A 23,641-nucleotide genomic window follows, 5' to 3' on the forward strand; every position below is an offset into this window, starting at 1 on the left:
CCTGGTAGAGATCTGAAGCTAGTAGTTCAGGTTTTGCAAACCAGAATACGAAATTGTTCATCTTTCTGTTCTTTTTAACGGCATAAAGTGGCTTAGAGAGGTTGGCTGGCTTGCTTCTTCAAAGAAGGAAACTGGGATTGTCCCATCCCAGCCAGTGTTGACCCAGACAACCCAGAAATGAATCCTTGGGTCTGGAGAGCCCGGCTGAGGCTTGAGGAGGCCATGGGAGCTGTTTTCATGACCAGGGTTGGAAGTTTCATTACTCAGGTTGTTGTGACTGGCAGATGGGTTGGAACAGTCACATGTGGTATTCAGATCACTTCTGGGAGATCTGATCTCTGTCTTCAGTGAGGGGGGCCAGAATGCAGCACTAAAACAAGAGAGAGCATTTGCAAAGTTTATTGGAGTAGTAGTGGGGTCCCTTTATCAGATAGTATACATGATTTTTCTTTTCTTTTTTATCTTGATAAAAATTTTTGTCAAAGAAGTAATACAGTCAAGATGTGTGGTTCACAATACATGTAGTTCATTTGTGTATTATAATTTTTTCATCTATCATATTTTTTTTTTACCTTAAAAATTAAATTTTTGTAAAACTCTGGAACAGTGGAATATTAAGATCTTGCCTTGAGGCATGTTACATGGGCAGCTGGGCCCTCTTCATTAGGTAGGGCATATGCCTTTTGATATCCCTCCATGATTATCCTCAAGGGGACTAAAATCATAATTTTTACCCCAAAGTTCAAGAAAGCAGGCAACTCATGGGGCAGTGTCCACCTCATTCACCTTAATCTAATATTTAGTATTCTCCTTGCCTAAGGACTGAATCACATCACAGCCTAAGAAACGCACGAGGATGCAATAAGAGCCCCTGAACTTGTTTCTGTTACCCCCGTCTTGTCTGAAAAGCAGTTTGCACTCGGGTTAGGAGGCAGAAAGGCTATCTTGCTATAAGAGAGGCCAGACTCGCAGAAGTGGGTTCTGGCTAAGGAATCTGGACACACTGCAGACATTTTGCACAGAGGCCAATTCTTGCAATAATGTGGTCAGACGTGGTAGAGCCCAGCTGTTTGCTCCATTGAGAGGGGCTCTCGCTAGCCCACACAATCTCTGAGTGCTGTGTCTGAACTGGATCCAAATATCCAGCCTGCTGAGGCTCACCCATCTCCCAGACTGATTAGAAGTGGGTTGTTGCAGAGCGCAATATTCACAGCAATTCGTGAGAGAAGTTACAGATAAAGACTTAGCAATTAAAAAAAAAGTAATATATAGCGGTGACATGGAATGTAAATGTATTTCCTCTTTCCCCCCATGAACTAGTAGAATACAACTATAAGTACTTTATGCTTTATCTTTGGTCTATTGATGGACATTTTGTGATTTTTGTTACTCATGCCACCATGAAATGTCATCTTGTTTCCTAAAAACATCTCTGCCTTAACAGAGGGCTTAGAGGGTGTATTTCTGAGTAAGGTTTCCTGAGTTCAAATCCCTGTTCTCTGCTTCCAAGTTATGGGACCTTGGTAGTTTGTGTAACCTTCCAACTCCATGGTTTCCTCCATGTTAAAAACAACAGGAATAGAACTCCCCTCAAAGGGCTGCTATGAGGATGGGATAAAGTAATGTATCTTTAGCATTTAGCATGAAGTTCTTTACCCTTTAGCTTTTACCTTTAATTTGCTGAATGCTTCTGCCACTTTCATGGGGCTTTAACTCTGACATTTTTTTTTTTTTTGGTGGTGGTGGGCTAGTGGGTCTGGTTGATGAAGTGAAAAGGAAGAGAAAGAGGTATATGAACACTACACTTCCATTTACACACAAACGTAGCTTCATTAAAGATGTATCTTCTTTGTTAATACTTGTTGTGCTGAAACCTTAAAGTCTTTCATAATGGAAATAATTCAACATGCCTACTTTAGACTTTACATGTGTTAGTGCTTTCCAACTTAAATAAGACACTCATTTATTCTAGAATTGGAGCTGTTCTTTTATGTGCATACGTAGAACAGATGCCACCCAGCTTGCTTGAATGAGTTGTTACTTTGCCCTTCTCAAGACCAAAGTCAGCAGAGGCGAAATCTTAACATCTTTGTAATACTTTGCATTTAGTCATATAACATAGTAGTATTTAGTGTTGTTAAAGGATGAATGAGATTAAAACAATCATCAGGTGAAGATGCTGGTTAAAACAACTGAAATTAAATGATATATTAGTTATTATAAAGGGTAAAGTTATGAAACACAATAAAAAGTCAGAACATGCAAACTAAATAAGTCACAACTCAACATTATCTAGCATCTTAAGAAATGCAGTGAAAGGAAAATGTGATAACTAAAAAAGAGACTGTGGTAACTAGTAAAGCAGAAAGTGACTTGTTTGAGATTAGATGTTTATGCTTTTAAAGTAAGTTGTTGCTTTAAATAAAAATTTATGACCCTGGCCAGTGTGGCATCATTCCATGCACAAAACGGTTGCTGGTTTGATTCCTGGTCAGGCACATACCTGGGTTGCAGGCTTGATCCCTGGTGGGATGCATGCAGGAGGCAGCCAATTGATGTTACACTCCCACATTCATGTTTTTCTCTCTTTCCCTCTCCCTTGTTCTCTCTCTAAAAATCAATTTTGAAAATCTTTTAAAAAAAGATGATCAAAGTATAACAGTGTATTTTAAAAATAAACAGTTTTGGATGGGATTAAAGTGAGAAAGCAAGCCCAGGGGCACAGACAATAGAGTTGCGAAGGCCTGGGAGGGCCAGAGGGGGGTCAATGGGAAAAACAAACAAATAAACAAACACAAACAAATGGGACATCTGTAATACTTTCAACAATAAAGATAAAATTTTTTAAAATTGAGAAAGCAAAAGAATTATCCTTCCACTTCCCCAGGTCCTCAGCTCTTAGGCAACAAGTTTTAACCATTTCTGTTTTTAACTATTCTCATATTTATCTGCATAGCACCATCTACTTTGCTTGTACCTATCTGCTTAGATTTAAACAGTACCCACTGGCTCCTTGCCATGAAAGATGGGGACATAGCTCACATAGATATAACATCTAACATGTTTCCTCTGTAGGTTGATTCTAAACACTAAAAATACCAATAAAGAATTACTCTATTTCTGTGATTTGTCAAATACCTTGGAAAATATTTTGAATATCTTGCTTTGTAGGACTGAAATTACTGATTCTTTTTTTCTTAACTTTTTCACCCTGTTATGTGTGTTGTTACTCCATAAATATACTCATTTTTGTCAGACAATATGTCTTGATTTTTGTTTGAAAAACATCGTTTCTCCAAACACAGGACACCCTGCAAAGGCTCAGGGGCCCTCTGAAGCCATTCCAGGATTTGGTTTGGGGTTGGACTGGATCCAGTGGGGTTGTTGTAAATGGGCTATTGGTGGGGGAAAGTTTGAGGTGGTTGACTTTTGCCTGGATTGTCATTTTAGATGGAGAGGACATTTATGAAGTTTAGAGGGTTGAGTGCCCTCCCTGCCTCCCCCCCACCACCTAGCCCCCTACCCTATCTTCTCCTCTGATCGTCCTTTCCAAGAATTTGAGTTGCGTTAGGAAATTCTGGGGCAACTGAACTAAAGTTTTTGGCACTACTTCACAGGAGGGGCAAAGGATTGATGGCTGTTGGCTAAGAATTCTTACAAGATCTTTCTTTCTTTCTTTCTTTCTTTCTTTCTTTCCTTCCTTCCTTCCTTCCTTCCTTCCTTCCTTCCTTCCTTCCTTCCTTCCTTCCTTTCATCTTCTATGATTCCTTTGGCTGAGTAGGCAATTTAGGTTAGAAGATGATTCCATCCTGAAATACATTGCATTTTCATTGTCTTTTTCATACACATTATTTCAACTGACACACATATTTCATTATCCTAATGTATAGAGAAATAAACTAAGGACCAGAAAGGCCCTAAAGTCATATAATACACATATGAAGTCTCTATTCAATCATTTTCTGTTTAGCCTTGGAGAAGCCCTGGCTCTTGGGTATGGATTTAGGGCCCCTAGCCTGGTCCCTCCATCTTTCTTTCTACTTCTCTTTCTGACCTTAGCATCAGCAAGCCTGAAGTATGCATTTTATCCTGCAGTGTTCCAGGTTCTCTTAGGCTGTCAAAGGTGTGCAGGACAGGACAAAGACCTTACCTGCATTCTCAATCCTGCATGTGGTCCAAGTAGTGACTTCAGAGGAAGATGCTCTGCATACATAGGGAGAATGTGTGAGTTCACACCAACCAGAAATACACTTTAGCTGTGCATTTGTTTTTAAAGGCTTATGCTTATGGGGCTACAGTATTCCAGAAAGCTTTGGAATAGCTCTTGGTTTGTGAAATTGATTGCAAAACATTTGACCTTCCTCATTAGTCCCTGAACTCGAGGAACTAGCATGAATGTTTAGGCCAAGTATCTGCAGCCATTGTGGAACTAGCTGGATCTTTACCCAGTTGGTTCTTAAAATTTTAAATGTGGATCATCTGGATTTTGAATGGAGGCTTTGCTCTAAGATGTGTGATGAGTTGTCTGTAAACAAGAAGCCCAGAGTGACGTTGACTTTATTTTCCTGTAACTGTGGGTATCAACTGTATTTCCAAACTTTGGCTAAAGAAATATTTATGTGTTTCGGCTATTATTTATTCTGAGTAATGTCAGGATTCGCATTCCTGAAATTCTGGTGAAGGGAAGAATGCGGTCATTCTTCCTTTTTAGAGGTGAACTGGGCCATAGAAAAAAAATGTACACAGCTTCAATGAACAGAAATTTTAAGTCATACATGCAATATATTTTATGATGCCCTTTCTTAACTAGATTGGTAGGAAGTTTATTGTTTTTTCAAATGTTTATTTAGAAATTTCATACTGTTTTTTTAAAACATATTGTTATTGATTTCAGAGAGCAAGCGGAGGGAGAGAGATAGAAATATCAATGATGAGGGAGAATCATTGATTGGCTGCCTCCTGCACACCCCACACTGGGGATTGAGTTCACAACCCAGGCCCTGACCGGGAATCGAACCGTGACCTCCTGGTTCATAGGTCCATGCTCAACCACTGAGCCATGCCAGTTGGGTGGAAGTTTATTGTTTAAATTAGACTCTTCTATAGCTCTACAAACATTTATATTTGTGTATTGGGATAGAAGGCAGTGTATTTTGCATCCCTGTGTTTTATTTCTTTGATGTACTATATGCACAGGTGATATTAAGGGATATCCATATTGATATCATTATGTTAAAGTGTCTCAAACTAAAAAGCCAGCATTGAGTCCCATGAGTTTACTTTTCTCTGTCTGCAAAGATTCATCCTGTTCTTTAAAGAAGTTTTGTAATCCTTACCCGAAGATATGTTTTTAAATTGATGTTTTAGATAGAGAGGGAGAGAGAGAAACATTAATTGGTTGCCTCAGGTATACACCCCAACCAGGGATTGAACCTGAAACCTGGGTATGTGTGACAGGGAATTGAACCTGCAACCTTTTGGTGGATGGGATGTTGCTCCAACCAACTAAGCCACCTGGCCAGGGCCATCCTGTTCTTATAACTCAGGAATTTTTTGCTTTTTTGGGTTATAGTTCTTTCTTTAAATTTTATGGGTTTCTTATCATTGAATTTTGCTTTTGTTTTTGTTTCAGACCCAATGTCTGTGGATCACGTTATAACGCTTACTGTTGCCCTGGATGGAAAACCTTACCTGGTGGAAATCAGTGTATCGTTCGTAAGTAAATAGATAATCTGTCATTCTTCATGTTCTTCCTTTGTGGTTTGGTTGAATGGTGATTTTTAATGTTTGGTCCTTTGTAACTGCATACCAGTAATATGTTGCAGTACCTTCCAGCTCTAAGATTTCCCTACTTTCTCTGAATCCAGATGGGAAATACACTAATGGGATCAGACCATTAATATCCTTTAACTCAGTGACTTCTTTTGGAGTATTTCTGAGATACAGGAATAGACCTTAGGGTACTGGGGCACCCTGGTCAGTGTTGCATGTCATCACATATGCTGTGCCTGGCTGCATAGATTGCATGATCACTTCGAAGGGATTGTGAAAGAAGGTTACCAGTGCTGTTTTCCTTATTTTTAACTTCTTCGTTGGCCACCCACAAGCCTACCCAAACGTTGTACGCTGAGTTTGTGTGGTCAAGGCCACAGGCAGCCCTTCCTGTTAGACAAAGGGGAAAGAAGGCAGATAGAGCGTCAGATGAAGACCAGAGGAAATATTAGGGAAGAACTCAAGTGGTGCCAGAGATTCCTCTGGGATCTGTGCTGCTGTGGCAAACATCCAGGTTCTCAGAATAGCCCACAAATGTTGAGTGGTACACCACATGCCAGGCCAGATGTTATTTAATGGAGATATGAAAAATTAGTTATGGCATCTGTTCTCCATGAACTTTTACAGTCATCATACCTATGAAATAATTTTCAGTTTTCAGAAAATTTCATTAGTATAATGGGAGAATATACAGCTGAAAGGACACTAAGGAATCACTCAATCTACCTTCTCACTTGGCTAACAGTGGTATGTGGATAAGAATAGACTCTTTCAATAAATATTCACTTGGTGAGCTGAAAAAATTAATCCTTTTCCCCAATTCTCTTTTTTCCCAAAGTGATTTTAGGCAGAGAGAGAGGGAAGAAAGGAGAGAGAGAGAGAGAGAGAGAGAGAAAGAGAGAGAGAGAGAGAGAGAGAGAGAGAGAGAGAGAGAGAGAGAAGAAGGGGAAGGAAGAGAGGGAAGGAGGGAGAGAGAGATTCATTGTTCTGCTTATTTATGCATTCATTGCTTGATTCTTGTATGTGTCCTGCCGGGGAATTGAACCCGCAACCTTAGCATATTGAGATGATGCTCTAATCAACTGAATTACCAGGCCAGGGTCCTTTTCCCAATTTTTGATTCTGACCAAAAGCAACTTATTCATTTAACACATTGCCATGTATTTCAAAACCAAAGTTGAGTCAGTAAAACAGGGATATAAATGATATTTGGAGTTTTCTAAATGAACTTAACAACAGAACCTTTTCCCTGGTGTTCTGTAGAATCTCTGAGAAATGCTATCCAGATATTTAAAAATGTTTATAGGATCCTTTGACAGTTTTTTTCTTAATAGTTTTTAGTCTCCATCCGTGGATGTTTTGATGTTTCAATGCATTTTCTATCAAGTGTATTGTATTTAGCCTTGCCATCTCATTTGCCTCTTGCAAGGCTGTGTAGGAGTTTGAGGAAAGGATCATGCCTATGAGTATTAAAAATAGTCACCAAGTCTTAGTTTGGTGATAAATAGAAATCATTTGCCATTTAGACTTACTGTTTTGACTACTGGCAAAGCATTTGGTACCAGTAAGATATTAGTTTAAACAGCTTCCTGGCTGTGGAGGCAGGACTGTTGCAGTGGATTTCAGACGTCTGCTCTCAGACTGTGGACATGACTCACAATTGGATTGAAGGCAGGATCAGAGCTGCTCCATAGATCGTATGTTCTCAATGAACAGGGTCTGATCTAGAGAAGGAGGCTCAGTGGGCCTCAGTATTTTTATAAAATTATTAAAGATTAAGCATTTATGACAAACTAGACTTCCAAGAATACTGTGGTAATTTTTGTATAATTAAATCTTAATGTTGATATAAAAACAGAATGCTTGTAGGTATTTAAGTATGTTTAGCTGCAGGATTTGTGTTTTTGTTTTCCCTTCATAGGATGTCTGGGCCCCTGGATAGACTGAGTGCTGTGGAATACGCCAAGAGAGGCTGAGAACCACTGACATGGATAAGGGAGTTACCAAATTTTATAGCCAGAGTTTATTTGGTCCAAATGATTTGTTTTGCAAATGAATAAACCCGAGGCCTAAGGTCCCATAAGTCATGATGACAGAGTTAAGGAGGAGCTGGAGATCCCAGGTTTCTCATTTGAGGCCTGGGTCCTTGTCCGTCAGTGTGCACTAAAACCGTGTGCTAACCACCCTTTGGTTTTATTCACAGCCATCTGCCGGCATTCCTGTGGGGATGGATTTTGTTCTAGGCCGAATATGTGCACTTGCCCATCTGGTCAGATAGCTCCTTCCTGTGGCTCCAGATCCAGTGAGTATAACATGTTATTATATATAATATTATTTTATGTGGTTATGCCCTATTTTCTCCTAAATTTGCATTTGGCTTTTCTCTTGCCTGCAATACATTTTTTCACGAGAACATCTGCCTTCTCTGTCTTGCCCAAAATACTTGGAATGACTTTGCTTAATCTGGCCTCCCATTTCCCTTCTTTACTCTTTATAGGGAAATTGCTATATGGGGCATAGTTACTATGAGTAATATAAAGATTATGACCTTCTTCTGTGTAGCCATTGCCTTATTTATCTTTGTATCTCCAATGTAAACACCATAAAAGATGCTCAATGAAATGGTTGTTTAATGAACATTTTGGCTCAACCTAGGCATTCTTCCTTGTGGTACTGAAATATGAATCTGATTAAACACTTTTTAAAAAACTCAAGACCCCTGCCTTTGCAAGAAGAAAATGCAAGAAGCCATTATTGCAGTTTCTGGGGGTGATTTATCTTGAAGCACAAACATATTTTCCCTTTCAGAATTTTATCACTTTGTTCATTCTGTGAGCCAAACAAATATTTACAGTTCATTCCTCAGAACTTTGCTTGCTTGTTCTTTAAGTGTGGGGTCCTCAGCAGTGAATCAGGGGATATGAGGGGCGGGGGTGGTTGGAAGGAGGTGAGTCATTATTGGTTGTTAACAAGTTGAAGTTCATGTTCCTCAACACCTTGACACTCCCCTTACAGTGTGTTCTGTTTTTGACAAGGTTTTAAGGGAATGCATTGTGAAATAAGTTCATTCTCTTTGGTTTACTGCAATTAGAGACTTCCGCAGAGTCAAGGTTCATCATCCACTCAGAGTTCTGACATTTAAGTGTGACTCGTATAAGCCAGTTAACAGGATAAGGCAACTAGTGCTTGGTAGTCGACCCTCTTGGTGCCCGCTCACGTACCTTGGCTTTCATGGGTTGACTGTGCCTGAGACATCTGTAAAATTTTCCTGGCTAGGGAGCATGCCAGGTCTGCATGCAGGGCAAGATGGAAAGGCTGGGGGTGGGAATGGGGACAGTTAATGGCCCCGGAAGCAACTTTTAACCAATGACAGGAGAATGTTAGTGCCCTCGCTTCCTTGCCTCTCAGTTTGCATCACTGCGAGGTGTATTCTGCACTGTCTCCTGAAGTTCCCCACTTGAACACAGTAGGAATGGGCTTGATAATGTGCTTTATTAGCTTCCTTCTCTTCCTTGTCTCCCTTTCCCACTCTCTTATCAGTGTTTCCTGAAATTACTTCTAAAATAAAACAACTCACATTGAAATAATTGTCTCAGAATTTGTTTCTGATGGAAACCTAGAACTACACACAGGCCGATTGGGATAGAATTCCCACCTTGAGCTGGGACTCATTTGCTTATTGCACTGAGTATAGATTATTCTTATTTTATCTCAGCTTGGTTTTGAATGTATGTCTTCCAAGCAACAGAAGGTTCATTTGCCATATCAAAGGCACCTGAGTGGGAGAAATAGAAAGAGGCAGAGAGGTCAGCTGGCAGCACAGGACCATGTTGGATGTCTCTAGCCTCATCAGGATGGCCCTCAGGCTGCTGCTGAGGAGTGAGAGCCTCAGGGTTGGGGAAACAATCCACATATCAAGCTGGGAATAGAACCATCTCTCAAATAGGTCCTTCAACCAACCAACAACACCGTACTCCTCTCAGGGAAGAAAATAAAGCCAGATGGCAAAACTGAGTAGCCAGCTGGAAAGGTCTTCAGTGATAGTGTGAGCTGCTAATGATTTCTGTCAAGTAATGACATCTCTGTCATGAGATGTGGAGACAGCTGTTAATAAGACCAGAAGGGAAAACTGTGGCCCTAGTAGACCTCATGCTAGCATTGAAGTGGGAGGAATGGTAAAGTCTTGTGCCCAGATTTAGGCTAGAGATTGAAGTTTAAGACTACTGGGTGATGTTCTCTAAAGAGGTTTGGGTTCATCTGTGGTGCTCGGACACTGGACAAAGTAGTTTGTGGATCAGAATAGTGTGAGGAGGAGAATTTGGATCATAAGAATCTTTGAGGCATTTGGAGCCTTTAATATTGTTGGTTTGGACTTTACATGAACTAATATTTTCTAAATAGCTTGCAAAATTAAAGAGGGCAGCATGTTTTTCATTAAGGTAACTGGGGATGACCAGAACCCCTTTCTGATCTTTTGAAGTGATGTTCTAGGGAAGAGCGACACCTTCCTATGGAACTTCCTGGCCACGGTGTGGTAGACAATAACTGTGGATGGATCACTTTGCTAACGCTCTTGCTAGTAGAGGATAACCCAGCTCAGTGAAATGTTTGCACTCACTACTTGTGATTCTATGAAAACGGGGTAAATTTAAATAATCTCACCAATTTTTCCTATTAGAAGTTTTATGCTTGGTTTGTGACAGGCGTCAAAGAGGTGTAGGCGAGTGGTAGGACCTCTGAGGCCTTTGTTTTCTCACTGGACAATTAAAAGAATGAAAGGAAGACAGTTCTTCTGGTTGTTTTTGACTTGAGTGTCCTGTGAATCTGAAAATTGGAAATGACTCCTTAGTGGTCTGAATGAGAAACTACATTTCCAGAAGGTCCAAAGTGCCAGTCCACAATTCCTTTAGATACTAAGGACATGGCTTCCTTTAATCTACTGGGAGTCTTCCTACCAGTCATTGAGGCATCAGGGTAAACAGAGAAGGTTGGCTAGGCAAGGTTATAACAATGGATTTTTTAGACTTTAATTCCAGCTTTCTTAGGACCCTTCTCTACTCTACGAGTCTCTGAGGCTAGATGGATTCTGAGTAATCCTAATTCTCACAAAGATCTGTCATGGTTGACTGATCCATGAATTTGTCCATTGAATTACTTTTATACTTTTGTCAAAAATTAGTTGACCATATTTATGTAGGTCTATGTAGGTCTGGGTTCACTGTTTTGTTTAATTGATCTACTGTCCCTTCTCCAATACCATACAGTCTTAATTACCATAGCCTTATGATGTCTTGAAAATTGAGTAGATGAATTCTTTTCACTTTTTTCTTCTTTTTAAACTTTATTTTAGCTATTCCAGTTCCTTTGCCATTTCATATATATTTTAGATTAATCCTGTCTGTATCTACAAAAAATATTTCTAAGATTTGATAGGAATTGTATTAAGCCTGTATGTCGGTTTGGGAACTATTGGCATCTTTATACTTTGTTAAATTTTATCATTTTCAATTCACTTCAGATTCAGTGAGAATTTGGTGTGCTTGTACTCCCAAAAGGAATCCAACCTCTAAGGGTATAAGAAGGATAAGGCCCGGGCAACAATTCCCGAGCAGCATGTTATCGGGTCTGAGTGTATGTGGTGCAACCACATAGTGAAACTGCAATGACTCCTCGAGCACGGGAAGGTGCTGTAGCTAATCTGGAAGAAGTGACCCTTTGAACAGTTTTTCAGGGAGGAAAGGAGTGGGTAGAATCTACTTAGACTGGTCCATAGACACAATTCAGTTCTTTGCTTTCTAGTTTATCCTCTATGGAAGTGCCCTTATCATTGTTTTCATATAACTTGCCTTTCTCTGGCCCTTTTCCAGCTCTGCTAGGTTGTTGGTTTTTTTGTGTGTTTTGTTTTGTTAATACTCACTTAAGGGTATTTTTTCCACTGCTTTTCAGAGAGAATGGAAAGGAGGGAGGGAGGGGGAGATAGATGGAGTAGAGAGAGAGAAACATTGAAGTGAGAGAGACACATTGATTGGTTGCCTCCTGCATGCACCCTGACTGAGGCTGGGGATCAAATTTGTAACCCAGGCACATGTCCTTAACCAGGAGTCAAACCTGCCACCCTTTGGTGAGTGGGCTGGTGATCTAACCTCTGAGCAACACAGCCAGGGAGAGTTTGTTGGTTTATTGGTTTGTTTATTTAGATATTTTAGTGGAGTTGCTCTTCTGAGTGGTGTGTCTTTAGGCAGCACGGGATATTTATGCACTTAAGGAAAATGTTATTGCTGTTATCTCTTCCTGTGAAAATCTTTTTTGTCCTTCAATGATTCTGGTTGCCCTTATGGACTGTTGTCTCAGGCAGAGAGTCTGCCCTTATGGACTGTTGTCTCAGGCAGAGAGTCAAGAAGTCCGTCCAATTGTTTGATTTGTCTGTCTTGTGCTTTTCCTAGTTCCTAAATTAAAATCACCTGCTTGCCCATACACATACTTATTTGCAAATTGCTCCCAGTGTTCTGTCTGCCCCTGTGCCTGCCAAGATAATGGCAGGTTTTGGAATCATTTCCAACCTAATGCATCCCAAAGAAAATCGTTACCTGGGTATTTAGACCTTAGTGCCAGCCCGGCATATCTTGTTCCAGTAGTGTGCTCACATTGTTCTCTTTTGATTGGTTATTTTAAGAATTAATTTGTACTGGACATGATCTAAAGAAAGTTTCTTCTACTCCTCCTGATGCCTGTCAAATGGAAGGCATTCAATAAGTGTGGGATGACTGAACTCTGGAACAAACATGAAACTCATTGGGATGCTACATGGATACAGGTTAATTCCATCTTCAAGGGGAAATCCTCACTGGGCCTCATGAACCTCAGGTGGCAGCCTGCACACCAACAGTTGGTACTTAGAGCATCCGATAAATTTAGAGCATCTTAATGGTTTTAAGTAGAGCTATTATTTTTCAGTTGCCATTTGTAGAGACACAGAACTTGGTCTCCAAATTGCCAGACATCTGGAATTCTTGTTCACATCAGAGTAAATTTAGAATATGCATCAATGGCAGAACTCAATAAAAAATACAACCAATTGGTGTGCATATACTCCCTAAACTGTTCATGTTGTGCAGTGAGGTCCTGGGTGCCTGCTCTCCCCTCGAGATCTGAGACGCACATAGAATGCAGTTTCTGCCCTGTCCCGTTTGGCTCAGTGGATAGAGCGTCGACCTGTGGACTGAAGGGTTCCAGGTTCAGTTCTGGTCAAAGGCACATGCCTGGGTTGCGGGCTTGGTCCCCAGTGGGGAGCGTGCAGGGGGAGGCCGATCAATGATTCTCTCTCATCATTGATGTTTCTATCTCTCTTTCCCTCTTCCTTCCTCTCTGAAATTAATAAAAATATGTTTAAAAGAGAATGCAGTTTCTTTGGTACACATATTTGTGGCAAAGCAGGTGTGATTAAGATCTACTCTCTGTTGATGAGCTTGCTCCCCTGGACCAAGGACTCATGGCTCATTGGTTTATTTGGACCATTGGACTCACCATACTTTAGTGTTTCACAAGTCCGACCAAGTTCTTTTATAATTTAAAGGAGAAAGAATATTTCATGCTGGAAAAAGTTCACTTGAAAGACAGGGCAGAAAATATATAAAAGCATATGAGAGAGGTTTTTTATTATATTTGTTATATTTAAATATAAACTTCTCATTCTTCCTCAAAAGAAGAATTAATTCTAGTTTCTAATTTGAACAAATAATGTAAAGTCACTATTTAATCTGCTGTTAGCCTTTTTATCTCAAAGTAGCTAAATGGCTTTGCTGCTCATGTGGGAATGGAAATTAGCTTTTGGCATGAGCCACTTTAATTGAAATCAGTTTGTGGGTTGAGTTCCTCTGCTGCTTGACAGATGACATCATTTCCTGTGCCTTTCCCAGTCCTTGCTGTTTTGCTAAGATAGGATGGAGCTAAGTTTAACTTCAAATTTTAAAGCAACTATACACCTTTTTCTGACCTACTTAGAATACTATCCAAATTTTTCACCGAATCATTTCCTCTGTGTACTTGCAGATAGTTTTTTTAGTTAAAAGCATTTTGGCTGAGACGTTTTAATGGAAATATAGGAGCCTAAAATAACAGTTTGTTTTAATCAGTTTCCTGGGTTGCTTGACTTCTATAATGATTCTTCAACAAAGGAGTTATTTCTGCTTTTACACACGGGGAAATAAAGATAAAAATATTTTTAACAGCAAAGTACTCGGGGCTGTATAAGTGCTTAGGACACAATGGGCAAATCCCCAGTCTCAGCTTTTTAGCATAGCTCTTGATATCATTATCAGGTAGCACGATTTACGTAAATAGGTGTTAATTTAGTAAAGTTTTTTTTTAAAAAAATATATGTTTTTATTTATTTCAGAGAAGAAGGGACAGGGAGAGGGAGATAGAAACATCAATGAGAGAGAATCATTGATTGGCTGCCTGTACGTGTCCCCTACTGGGGATTGAGCCCGCAACCCGGGCATGTGCCCTGCCTGGGAATCAAACTGTGACCTCCTATTTCATAGGTTAATGCTCAACCACTGAACCACACTGGCTGGGCAGTTTTAATAAAGTTTTTACAGCATCTATAAATAGGCTAGGGCTACTCTGAGCACTTATGGGGGGGGGGTATAATTAATGATCATGATGCTTCCCACTTTCAAGAAGCTCTCAGACAAATGGGCTGAGGATGGGAGAAATAATTAAAAAAAATAAGTTTGGTGACATAATATACATTTCAAAAGACAAGAATAAGGTACTCTGGAGTCAGAGGGAAAGAAGGGGAGGGAGGAGAGAATATAAATGAGGAAATGTCATAGGAGAAAAGAGATGTTTGCAGTGGGTATTGGAGATAGGTGGGATTTCAGATTTTGTGAGAACTGTGTATGCTTTCTGTTTGGGGGTGGAAAGTTAGGCTCAAGAGACAAATAGACAGGTTAAAGAGGAGAGTCCACGAAGAGACCAGTGCAAACAAAGTGCCTGGCATTTTGTCCGGTATATAGTAGGCACTCGGAAATATTTGTTGAGTGAATGAATGACTGATACGGAGATCAGGGACTGAGTCATAGGACATATTAGGAGTTTGCAAAGGAGCCTGAAAGGCGCATGGGGCCTTCCTGAGGAGGGCTTTGATGCTGAGAGATGGAGGTTGTTCTTCATACAGTAGAGAGAGTGAGCCTTTGATGGTGTTTCGGTCAGTGTGTGACATGTTCTTGCAAAGGTGCATCACTTTCAATGTGACTTCACTCTTTGGTGCTCTGTGAGGGCATAGCAAGTGTTGAGTTCTGGCCCCTTCCTTTCCCTGTTGTCATGCTGAGATTTGTGTAGCTCCTGATGAAATGGTCCTTTCTCCTGGAGTCAGCAGCTGTGTTTTGATCCTCACAAGGCTGCTGGAGTCTTCTTTCTGCTCCTGGGAGAAGATTTGGCTTCCATGCTCCAGGAAGACTGAGCAGAAGAAGGAGCATAGCCCCTGATGGCTGCTCTTGCACAGAAGAAGGATTCTCTTCTTCCCCACCCCCCTTGTTAAAATTCTTTAATGTAATGATTTTTTAATTTTTTCTTTATTGATTAAGCTATTACATATGTGTCCTTATCTCCCCTTGCTCCCCCAACCCCCACTCATGCCTTCACCCCCTTGGTGTCTGTATCCATTGGTTATGCTTATATGCATGCATATAAGTCCTTTGGTTGATCTCTCCCCCTTACCCCCACCCTCCCCTACCTTCCCTCTGAGGTTTATCGATGTAAAACTGTTGAGCCTTTTTCTCTAGAAATTTACTCCCACCACTTTGAGGACAGGGCAGAGTAAGGCAGACTTCCCATGCCTGGCCTGGCCTCCTTGTATAGGGATGTGTCACCGAGGATTGATGATGGATTCAAGCAAGCCTCAGTCTTTTCCAAGTAGAGTAGTTACTGTTTCTGGAGGCCTCAGGAACAGCCTTGGATTTTGAAAGAGTTCTTAGCATGCCCGCATGATTGCAATAGAGACAGCCTAAACTCTAGAGAAACGAGAGCCCACGACTTGCCATCATGCTCATAGGCGTCTTTTACTCCAGCTTTCTCTCAGGTCTGCTTGCCTGCCTGCGGTCTTTCTGCCCTGGGCCCTGAAGCCCCCACTCCTGTAGGTGACAATGTGATGAAGAATGAATTTCAAACACTGCAGGTCTTATTTGGTTTAAGGTTACAGTTGAAGCAAGCAGCTCTTTCTGAGCCGAGTCCAGCAGGCCTTCATTATCAGGAGTCTTGTGACTCAATGCTGTTGTAGGGTTTTCCCCTTCTTTCTTGTTGTCGCCAAAACTTCTTTTAACAAAGTTCCTTGGACTTTCTCACTCTGACTGTTTTCCTGGGCACCTAGCTGGAATTCTAAATCTTTTAAAATAAAAATTATTGCCGTGGTAATCTTGCCTCATATGGTTACTCAAAACACTACTTTCTTGGTACAAATTACAGAAGTGATATTGAGCGGTAAGTTCTGCTAAATTAGGGAAGTCATTTAGCATGATTAAATATCAAAGAAACAATTACATTGCACTGTAAATTATTTTATACATACAAACAATAACATGTTTATCATTGCCAATTAGGTTACTTCTGAATAAATATATGAATCTTGATAAATAATTTTATTTTCTCTTTAAATCACTGCAAATCAACTTCTGTGAACTGTTGCAATCTATGTACTTAGATTGTTAAACTAAAGCATTCTTCTTTTCTTTTTCCTTTTCAAGTCCAACACTGTAATATTCGCTGTATGAATGGAGGTAGCTGCAGCGATGATCACTGTATATGCCAGAAAGGATACATAGGGACTCACTGTGGACAACGTAAGTAAACCATAGCTGTAAGTATTCTAGATGTTAATCCATGTAGATAGACATGTAGGCAGATATATAGGCCAAAAGAATACAGAGATAAGCACCAATGGATTTTCTTTGATTACCTGGGACATGACATTTTCATAGACGTCCAGTGGCTTATTGGTGAACAGGTCATTTACCCAGCACACTAAGCACCAAATTTCTGATAGGAACCTTGGGAATGGATAGTTTGATTCATTTTCCTCTCATTTGTCTTCACCAGCCCACTTTTCCTTATCCCTTTGGTTTACAGTCACCACCACAGGTGCAGAATTGTTATGCATTCCAGCTGTATACCTTCCATTGGATCACTGACCCCGTCCACCTGAATTTTCATGGAGCATTTCAAATAAAGAAATCAATCTCATATTTCTCCTCAAATGTGTCCTTTATCTTGATCAATGGTATTTGCATCTCTCTAATTTCCTAGTCTAGATTCTGCTACTCTAATAGGTATCACATGGTGTTCAGTTTGTTGGTTCATTCACGAACAGTTCATTGTGTGTTTGCTCCTTTATTAGTCCTTGTGCTTTTCAGAAGAAAAAAATTCCTTTTCAAAAACTTGTGTTTTTTTATTACACCAAGATAAAGATCTATAGCCTGCAAAAATTTGGGACAGTTCAAAAATGTAAAAAATAAAATTATCCATAACCCATCATTTCAGATATCCCTTAGTCTTTTAATGCATATTTGGTACATGAGATCTTATCCTATGCATACTTTTTCATACTACTTTTTCCCTAAATATTTTATTAGAAGTATATTCCATGTTATTAAACATTTAAAAATATATTTAATGGCTGAATTTCATTACATAGATGAATTACATGGATGAATTCTTAAGGATGAGCTTTTATTCATGTTGTTTCCAATTGGCGAGAGAAAAGGGGGACAGCCTTCCCAGTGTGGGACACCCTTCAGCTGAGTCTTGAGGGTCAGCTAGGAGTTCAGTTGTCAGATGATGGGAGATGGGCCTTCTAGGCAGATGGCCAGCATGGGCCACAGTACTGGAGCATGACAGAGCATGGGCTGTTGAACATGGCGGGTGCTTTGGTGTTGCTAGAGCTTCTGTGCTAAGGGGAGTTATGGGAATGGAGATATTGCATGGAATGGAAGTCATGGGCCAGGTTTTGAGGATCTTTATGCATACCATGTTTTTGCCCAAAGTAGAGCCAGGAAGAGGAGTGAGATAACAACGAACAACCAGAACAACATCATTCATCTGTTGAGTGACTTACTCTGTGCTAGGCACATTTCAGATTCTGCATGTGTTAACTCATTTACTATAACAATAGCCCTGGCTTCCTTTGAATTTCAAGTACAGCAGTGATTAGACATTTATGTAACCTATGAAGTGATTCTCCCGGTAAGTCTAGTACCCATCTGATACCATACCTACTTACTACAAGGTTATTCGTTGTGTTCCCTCTGTTGTACTTTACATCGCCATGGCTGTTTTTATAATTGGCGATTTGTATGTCTTAATCCCTTCCCCCTTTTAACCCACCCCCTAAATCCCCCTCCCTTCTGGCAACCCTCAAAATGTTCTGTGTATCTTTGAGTTCAGTGATGCCTTTTATTTTTTTTTATTTTATTTTATTTATTTATTTTTTAAATATATTTTTTTTATTGATTTTTTACAGAGAGGAAGGGAGAGGGATAGAGAGTTAGAAACATCGATGAGAGAGAAACACCAATCAGCTGCCTCCTGCACACTCCCCACCGGGGATGTGCCCGCAACCAAGGCACATGCCCTTGACCGGAATCGAACCCGGGACCCTTGAGTCCACAGGCCGACGCTCTGTCCACTGAGCCAAACCGGTTAGGGCAGTGATGCCTTTTATAAAGCACCATTTTAGATGCAGAACTGAAAGCATTGCCCCTATGCTTCCTGGAATGAAACTGCCAGAGTTAACACAGGTACAAACTCACCTACCCAGGCAGTTTTATCTAAGAGTTGACAGAGGGACATGGTGGAGCTAGAACTGTAGAGTAACACATACCACAGTGATTATTTAGGTTTTTTTATTGTTGTCCTTTCAGGGGGCAGAAATTGTTATTTCATGAGCATTAGAAGACCTCTCAGCTCCTCTCTCCTTGTTTTCCAGCTGTCTGTGAAAGTGGCTGTCTCAACGGAGGCAGGTGTGTGGCCCCAAACCGATGTGCGTGCACTTACGGCTTTACTGGACCCCAGTGTGAAAGAGGTAATTTGTAAAAAATGAATTGGTATACAGATGTTCTGGTGGCTATGGCTGTTATTGATTTAAATACACATTGGATTTGTGCTGCTGCTTCATGATGTTGGCTGAATGTTGAGGGGCTTTCCAAATTGTCACTGGGAAGGATCCTAGGATGATAAGACAGTGGTTCTAAGTCTGTTTATGTCATTCAGTTATTCTTTCCAATGGAGTCAGGACTCCAGAGTGAGCATAAGTTCCAGTTGGCATCAAGGTAGAAGAAGGAGAATTTCCCATATTGAGCTCATTATTACCCTAGTAAAGTAGAAAAATGGTTCTAAACAGAACATCTGTATAGAAAGGGGGAAATTTAGGACGAAGAAAAACACACCTAAAGATCTATTAGGACCTGTTGGAGGCTGTAGTGGCACAGATGCTCAACATTCAGAATCCACTGTAGAAATATCGTGCGTCTGCCGCGGCAGTGTGCGGCTTTCCAGCACTCTGCACCTGCTGAAGGGTGTCACCATCCTCACTTTTGCATTGAGAAGGTTGCATACATAATAATAAGCTTTAATTTGAATGTGAATTTTCTGTGTTCAAGCCTAATGCTTACTCCTGCTCCCAATAAAAACAAATGTTTTACCTATAAATGCAGCTGTGTGGAGATGTGTAATGTGCTTGAGTCTCCTTCCCATCCTCGGGACTATGGTATTTTTGATCATTTTGTCTCCACATTCATAGCCATTTTCTTATCGTTCCCAGTTTTATAGTGAAGGTTTAGACCAGAGGTGGGGAACATGTGGGTCATATAAGGCCCGAGAAATCATTTGGTCTGGCCCTGCCAAGGCATTAGGAGTGAGTTAATTAAATGTTAGACCAAATACAGCAGGCTAATTTTTAAGTTGATAATTCTGTATGGTCCACAAATGATGTTATAAATATCCAAATGGCCCTTGGCAGAAAAAAGGTTCCCCATTTCTGGTTTAGAGGGTTTATTTCATACAAAACTACAAAAATACTGTACTCATGAAAAGTATTCATTGAAAAATACTCATAAACTTTTTAAACTGCATCATCACTTGTATCCAATGTTGTGAAAGATCTTTTTATTCGAAGATGGAAAGTAAAGATTCAGTAGTAGATATTGAATATATGTTATTTTAATACAAAGAGCAGAGAGTGGTATGTGAGAAATTGTTCTCTGATTCTATTTTTACAAGTTTATTTAAATTGAGTTATTTGTTGATAAAGCAACAATACATATCTTAGCAAGTAACTCTAGGTCAATTACTATGATTGCTGATAAATAACATTGTATCTCTATTTATAAACCATTGTGTGATATTGATGTGTGATGGATGCATCGTGGCCTCTTGGCCTTTATGTTGCATTTGGTACCATGTTGGAAGCCCTTCTTAAAACCGTTTCTTTTTACAACTTGCACAGATGTATTTTTATTGATTTGGAGCTAATATTTGTCTAATGGTATCCAGAGTAATAAAGATACATATTTTGATTAGGTAGTATCACTATAGCCTCATTATTTACTCAATGAAGATGTTGTAGGATTTAAATTGTTGAGATTAAAATTGTTAATGTGTAAATTGAGAAAGTGGTATGTGAAAATAATTCTGCAATGGTAATACTAGGTTCAATTTGTTTTAGAAAAAAATCACTAATATAATGAAATTGTAGGCTATTTTACATCTAAGAAAGTGATTAATAATTTGCAGCAAAGGATATTGATGCCCATAGTTCTGGTATTGATAATAACCCAATCTAAAATAAAGAGGATGTGGTGTTTAACCATCCCATAGTTATGTCTTTAAAGACTTGATTTTCTACCAAGATTAAGGAATGAAATGAAAGGGTTACGTTACTAAACTACTAATTAAAACTGGCATATTACTCAGGGATTTCTCCAACTTTTGGAGAGCATTTCGGTCACCTCCCCTGAAATTTGCACTGAGGTGTGGGGTCTTTGCAGTATCGAAATAAAATTAGTCCCTAAATGGCAGATTTTCAGGCATTTGCAGTAGTTGAGATGGGGGGATAGAAGGTGGGCTCTCTTTAATCATTACTTTTGCCTGTTCCACCCCTGAATGCGCAGTCCCAGACCTTCAGCGGGAGAGGTGATACATGGGTATAATTTCCTTCAGTGCACAGGAGAGGGCGAGTCTTTTGGATTCTAGAATTGTATTTCCCTTAATAGAATTTTCACTGTTTTCTGCTCATGGGAAACTTATCTGCTTACCTCTTTACAAAAATTAGAGGCAATATATCCTTTTACTCAAATGTACATTTGTGATTTCAGGAATCATTACTGAATATGTAGGACAGAGTCAGGACAAATACATCTGGAAGTGTAGGGAAGTGTCTGTGTGACTTCTGTGTTGGGTAGTGTCCTGATTACCTCATTTATTACCGAGGCTAGTTTAAACTGCCTGGGCTAGTTGTATTATGTTTTAATTGGGATGTGACTTTTTATTTTTAAAAATGAACTTTCAGGAAGGCTTTACTAATTCCCTCTCTTCCTTCCCGGAGGCTGGGGCTGGTGCTCCTTCCGCATCCTTCCTTAGCTCGCTCTCCATGCCTCTCGTAGGGACATCACCATGGTACCCAAGTGGGTTTCCCTGTCCACCACCCCCACTAGAGAGTAAGCTCTTCAGCAGCAACTATGGTTTCATCTTTTTAATTCCTACTGATGCGTGGCACACGGCCAATACATGTTGAACGGGACTTATTTTAAAGCACCAGGAAACCTGGAGATATGATTATCAGACCCGAATAAGTATCTCCTGGAAGTAATTGCTGTTTGCTCACTGGGACAATTCTGGATATTTTTCATTGGGTTTATTGTAAGCACAGTTTACACTGTTGATGCCTAATTGAATTCAGTCCCATCTTTCACAAGTGTGATATTTTTAGGGTCACAAGACTGTTATTTTTCAATTGACAAGGATGCAGAAAAAGAAGGTGTATTTTGGTCCAAAGCAAGTGGCAATACACAAACAAACAAACAAATAAACAACTTCCTGTCCTGATGTAATGCACATGAAAGGAACACTTAAAATGTCAGTAACAAGTCCTTCTTAGAATAAGCAGCTTTGTCCCTGGGAAATCTTGGAACTTTTATGTACCTCTAAGTGCCTTAGGGAGCCGATACAAGTGTGGAGTACCCTTTGGGAATGACTTGGGAAGGATTTGGCTCACTTTAAGGCAATAAGTGAATCTTAATTCACGGACATAGTGGTTTGGTCTGTGATGGAGAGGAGCAGGAGATGCACGCTTGAATTATGAATCATAACAATTCACTCAGCAAATGCAATCAGATTATATAAAGTAAATTTGTCTTACTTGCAGCTTTTAGCTAGTAAAATAAATATGTTTTTGAAAACATTTCTTGGCTAGTCAGCCTCGTTGGGCTGGTAACAATGACACTAATTCCTATCACTGCACTAGAGGAAGAAAAGTAAAGGCCTGTGACTTGTTTGGCTTGCAATGTTTACTTTTCAGAATGCGAATGCCTTTAGTTACATTCTTCGGTTTACCACAACCTCCACCACTCCCTATTATCATCCTGCCCACTTCATTTATTTAGCTTGCTTCTTAGCCCTTGTGAGCACTTGCATTTCCCACTCCCTGCTATATTCTCTATCAAAGATAGAATCTCTTGTATCTTCTTTTATATCCTAAGTTTCTTTCATTGTTCTTATAATTATTTTCTGTAAATTTACATTTTCTGTAAATGTATGGTTTTCCTGATTGCTCTTTCCTCCCTCCCTCACCATTTTTACCTTCTTTCTGCTTGGGTCTTGAGTAACCAGTAAAACTGATCATTTCCTAAGCTCTGTGGTACAGTATGTTAGCAGTTGTTATTAGTATTGAAATGAAGTCAGTGTCTGTTTTGGCAATGATAACGCGAGCTAGTTGTTTATTGCCATAGCTACTGTCAACAGACTGTGTGGAATCACACTTTCTCTTGCCATCTTGCCTCAGAATGCAAGCCATTTAAAATCTTGTTAAATTCTCTTATATTAAACACAGTGAATCATGTAGTGAATGAAACTTCTCAAGGTAATGAATAAAGGGAGAATGATGGTGATAGACCTGAACTTGGAAGTGGGGAGGGATAATGATGAATAAGCTTGAGGAAGAAGACAATAAAAGAAAGACACTGAGAAAACACAAGGAGAAGCAAGAGACCCAGGAGGGCACTAAGTTAAAGAAACTCAAGTCAAGAAGGAGTTCAAGAAATCGCTTGGCAATTGTTTCACTCGTCAAAGAGTCAAGAAAGAATGAAAATCACAAAGAGGCCCTTGATATAGCAGGTGATGTGTACTAGGTACTTAGAGTGTGCCAGGGAGTGTGCTGAATGCTGTACTTTGGGGATTTGCAGCAACTTTATGAGAAAAGTCCTATAATGAGTCCCATTTTATAGAGGTGTAAACAGAGACAGACAGAGGTCAAATAGCTTGCCCAAGGTCAGACAGCTTGTAAGTGGTGCAATCAAAAGCTGAACCCAGCCAGTTTGTCTCATAAGCCTGTGCATGGGATTGCTGTGCTACAGTTGGATATCACTGGGAAGGTGCCATTAGTAATGCAGAGAATTTTCTGAGGAACAGAGGAAGAAATGTAGAACGATGAGTTTTTAAATGGAAGTCATATTTTTTTAAAAGCGCTTCAAGAAATTTGTCTAGTTGGGTGGAGAGTTGAATTAAGTTGCTGATGAATAAGTTCAAAGCCGAAGGAAAGGGAGGGGCCTTGAATATTGCTCAAGTACATCTAATGCAGGGTTTTGGAATATTTTTCTAT

General features: G+C 39.9%; 1 protein-coding gene across 1 annotated transcript in view; it reads left to right on the forward strand.

The window, feature by feature from the left end:
* FBN1 (fibrillin 1) overlaps positions 1-23,641 on the forward strand; it is a gene marked incomplete at its 5' end in the record, with an annotated part of 229,336 nt that overhangs the window by 23,529 nt on the left and 182,166 nt on the right. The window contains 4 exons of the mRNA XM_081089678.1: positions 5,633-5,715; positions 7,976-8,074; positions 16,518-16,613; positions 18,755-18,850. Coding sequence (XP_080945804.1) covers positions 5,633-5,715; positions 7,976-8,074; positions 16,518-16,613; positions 18,755-18,850 — 374 coding nt within the window. The remainder of the gene's footprint in view (positions 1-5,632; positions 5,716-7,975; positions 8,075-16,517; positions 16,614-18,754; positions 18,851-23,641) is intronic.

This window comes from Myotis nattereri (genome assembly GCF_964212035.1).
Source record: "Myotis nattereri genome assembly, chromosome: 1".
Taxonomy (NCBI): domain Eukaryota; kingdom Metazoa; phylum Chordata; class Mammalia; order Chiroptera; family Vespertilionidae; genus Myotis; species Myotis nattereri.